The following is a 2966-nucleotide window of genomic DNA, read 5'->3' on the forward strand; positions in this document are numbered from 1 at the left end:
CCTGCCGGCCCGCGCCGCCCACCGCCCTTCCTGCCGGGTCTCTCAGTTACGCGGCCCCCTAGACCCGCGCGCCGGAGGAGGGACGAGGGCGACCCCAAGCGCGCTGTTAGCCTCAGGAAGCCGGAGGGACCCGGTGGGCCCGTCAGAGCCGCCCAGAGGAGCGGAGACTACCCCGGACGCCCGGAGAGAAGTGGGAGGGAGACAGAGTTACGTGAGGCAGCGCAGAGTAAGTGGGCTCGGGTCCGACTCGAGGTCGGGCTCGGGACCCAGACGGGTGGGCCAGGCCCCCCAAGCCGGCGTTACATCCGATCTAAGGAGCACCTAGCGGACACAGGGACGGACCGAGCAAGGACACATGGCCTCGCCATTCCTGCCCGCGGGGGCCACCACGGGCGACAGCGGCGGAGAGCTGAGCTCGGGGGAAGACTCCGGTGATGCCGAATCCCTCCAGAGCCCCGAGACCGAGGCGTCCGGAAGCCTGGCCGAGCTCTTTGAGAAGGCTGCCGCGCATCTCCAAGGCCTGGTTCAAGTGGCCAGCAGGGAGCAGCTCTTGTACCTGTATGCCAGGTACAAGCAGGTAAAGTCCCAGGGAAGGGGTGGGTGCGGGGGCGCCACCGGAGGCCTTCTCTTTCCTCCCCAAACTAATAGTAATGGCGAGGTGTAAGTTTCTGTGTGTGTATGTGTGTTTAATCATCTATTAAGGATTAGCATCATTCTGAATTTGTAAAGGACTTATCTGCTCTCCTAGGAGTGATCTTTCCACTGGACATTGAATGTCAGTTTTCTCTGTCTACTCTGACTTGCACAGTTGACCATGCACATGGTCTTTTACCAACTTCAGAACCTTTACAAAATGAGGATGATAAAATAAGATTTATCATTCGCTCTCGCTAAAGGGTCATATGGAGGTAGTTACGGAAGCAAGATGGTCATATGGAAGTAATGTTAAAAAAGATTGTGAGATCCGAGGGAATTACATAATTGTAATGAAAGGGTGATGCAGTGCAAATAAAGTATTCCACCTTTATTGTTGTGATTTTTAAAAATCCTAAATATATTAGACTTATGTTTTGGCTAAATATGCTTCTGTCTGTTACATACAATTATAAAAATTTTAGAGCTAGCAAACACCAGGTGAAATCATCCCCTTCTTATGCGGGAAAGGGAAGCCCAGAAAGCGCAGATGACTTGCCCAGGGTCATATAGAAAATCGGTCAGAACTAGAACTAGATTGTAACTCCTGACTCTTGTCTAAGGCTCTGAACTTTACCTGGAAGTAGTAATTATAATGTCACGTAAGACATGTTTAACTTATCATTCAAAGAATCAAAGGAACCAGAAGGAAAAATAATTGTTTTATCATAATCAACCAATCCTCGTACAGCATCTTCTGTGTGCAAAACACTTGGGTGTTAGGCCTGTAGGGAGTACAGAGAAGAAAAAACCATCATGGTTTTTGCCTTCAAGAGACTTAAAAAGTTACTTGAGAAATCTAGAGTTAAACATGTGAAAAATGGCTAACAAGAGTTAAATAACATTTTAGGAAAACTCCAGCTCTTTGGAACACTGGAAGCAATGACGTTCTGGGTAATAGTCCATTTTATTTTACTAAAAAATGTTCACCTTACTTTTGCTTCTTGGTATCTATTTCCTCATGTTTCCTTAAAAAAAATAGTTGTAGGGTCCCTCTGTATTCTTCAAGTGAATACACTGAGTAGAGCTAAACCTTCTTTTGAAGATTGATGAATTTCAGTTATGAATATCAGTTAAAGTGACTCGAGTGAGCTGTAGATACATATGGTATAAATTATAGTGTTGAATGAAAATTGCGCCTGAACTGGGCTTGGAATTTGCTTTTTGCAGAAGTTGTGATATCCATTTTTTTCTTTGGTTATTTACCCTGTCCAGCTAACATTAAAATAAGATTTGCAGTGATTTAACAAGAGTTTATTGAACGTTGTACTAGGACCTTTAACATTCTCTGGGCAGTACAAGATTTTGCCTACAAATTCCCTGGAGAACATTCTTTTTCTTTCAAGGACATAACTTTATCTGCTGATACTAGAGTCATCATTATTAAATACCTGATTTCTAAGTTATCAGTGAACTGCAGTCACCGGTCAGCTGGTAATGATTCTGTCTCAAGTATACTCCATCCAGATACTCTGGAAGAGGTGTGTTCCTAACCCTTTCAAGAATTTGATGTTAAGGTGTTTAGAGATATTCTGTATCTTGAAATAACATTTTTCATTATTAGAGAATAGGATTATGTTTACTTAGATGTGACACTGGGACACATTTTCTATCAATCTCCTACATAGTTTATTTTGAACAGAATCCTGAGAGTGTGAAAAATAGCATCTTTGGTAGAATAATAAAGTTGAAATTCCAATATAATTTCTGCATGGTGGATCAGAATTTCTCATGAAACAGTTATGTTTTGTATTTGGAATAGCACTGTATTTTGTAGGCTGAATGAGGTAAAGTTGTCCCCAGGAAGATGATAAAAATAAACTAAGCTGTGAACCTTCTTTTCTTGGGCAGAGCTCTAAACTTACCTAACATAATAGCTCTTTTGGTTTCAGATAAGCCTGTAACTCCAAAATCATCTTTTAGTGAAGTTTCAAGAAGATCACACAAATTAACAGTTTTTGATCCTCTGCATTAGCCTACACTTGCCCAGCAAAAGATAACTCATTGACACCTGTGAAAACTCTAGGACAATGAAAATTTCCATTCACTGTATAGGAGCCTTCAGCATGAGCACAGTGAGGATACTCAGTATGTATTCCTACTTTAACCTGGTCACACTATTTGCTGGCATGTGCCGTTATTTGTTAAAATATTCTGTTTCATGGGCACTGGATGGATCATATATATCAGAGAGAACAGAGTTTAGATGTTCTTTTAAAAGGGGTACATTGTATAACTCTGCTTTACAGCTCATGATTCATTATTTAATGATT

General features: G+C 42.4%; 1 protein-coding gene across 1 annotated transcript in view; it reads left to right on the forward strand.

Moving 5' to 3' along the window:
* Window positions 1–6: 6 nt before the first annotated feature.
* ACBD6 (acyl-CoA binding domain containing 6) overlaps window positions 7–2966 on the forward strand; it is a 196599-nt gene continuing 193639 nt past the window's right edge. Inside the window, exon 1 of the mRNA XM_029935263.1 lies at window positions 7–577. Coding sequence (XP_029791123.1) covers window positions 356–577 — 222 coding nt within the window. The 5' untranslated portion in view covers window positions 7–355. The remainder of the gene's footprint in view (window positions 578–2966) is intronic.

The sequence above is a fragment of the Suricata suricatta genome, chromosome 3, assembly GCF_006229205.1.
Source record: "Suricata suricatta isolate VVHF042 chromosome 3, meerkat_22Aug2017_6uvM2_HiC, whole genome shotgun sequence".
Lineage (NCBI taxonomy): Eukaryota > Metazoa > Chordata > Mammalia > Carnivora > Herpestidae > Suricata > Suricata suricatta.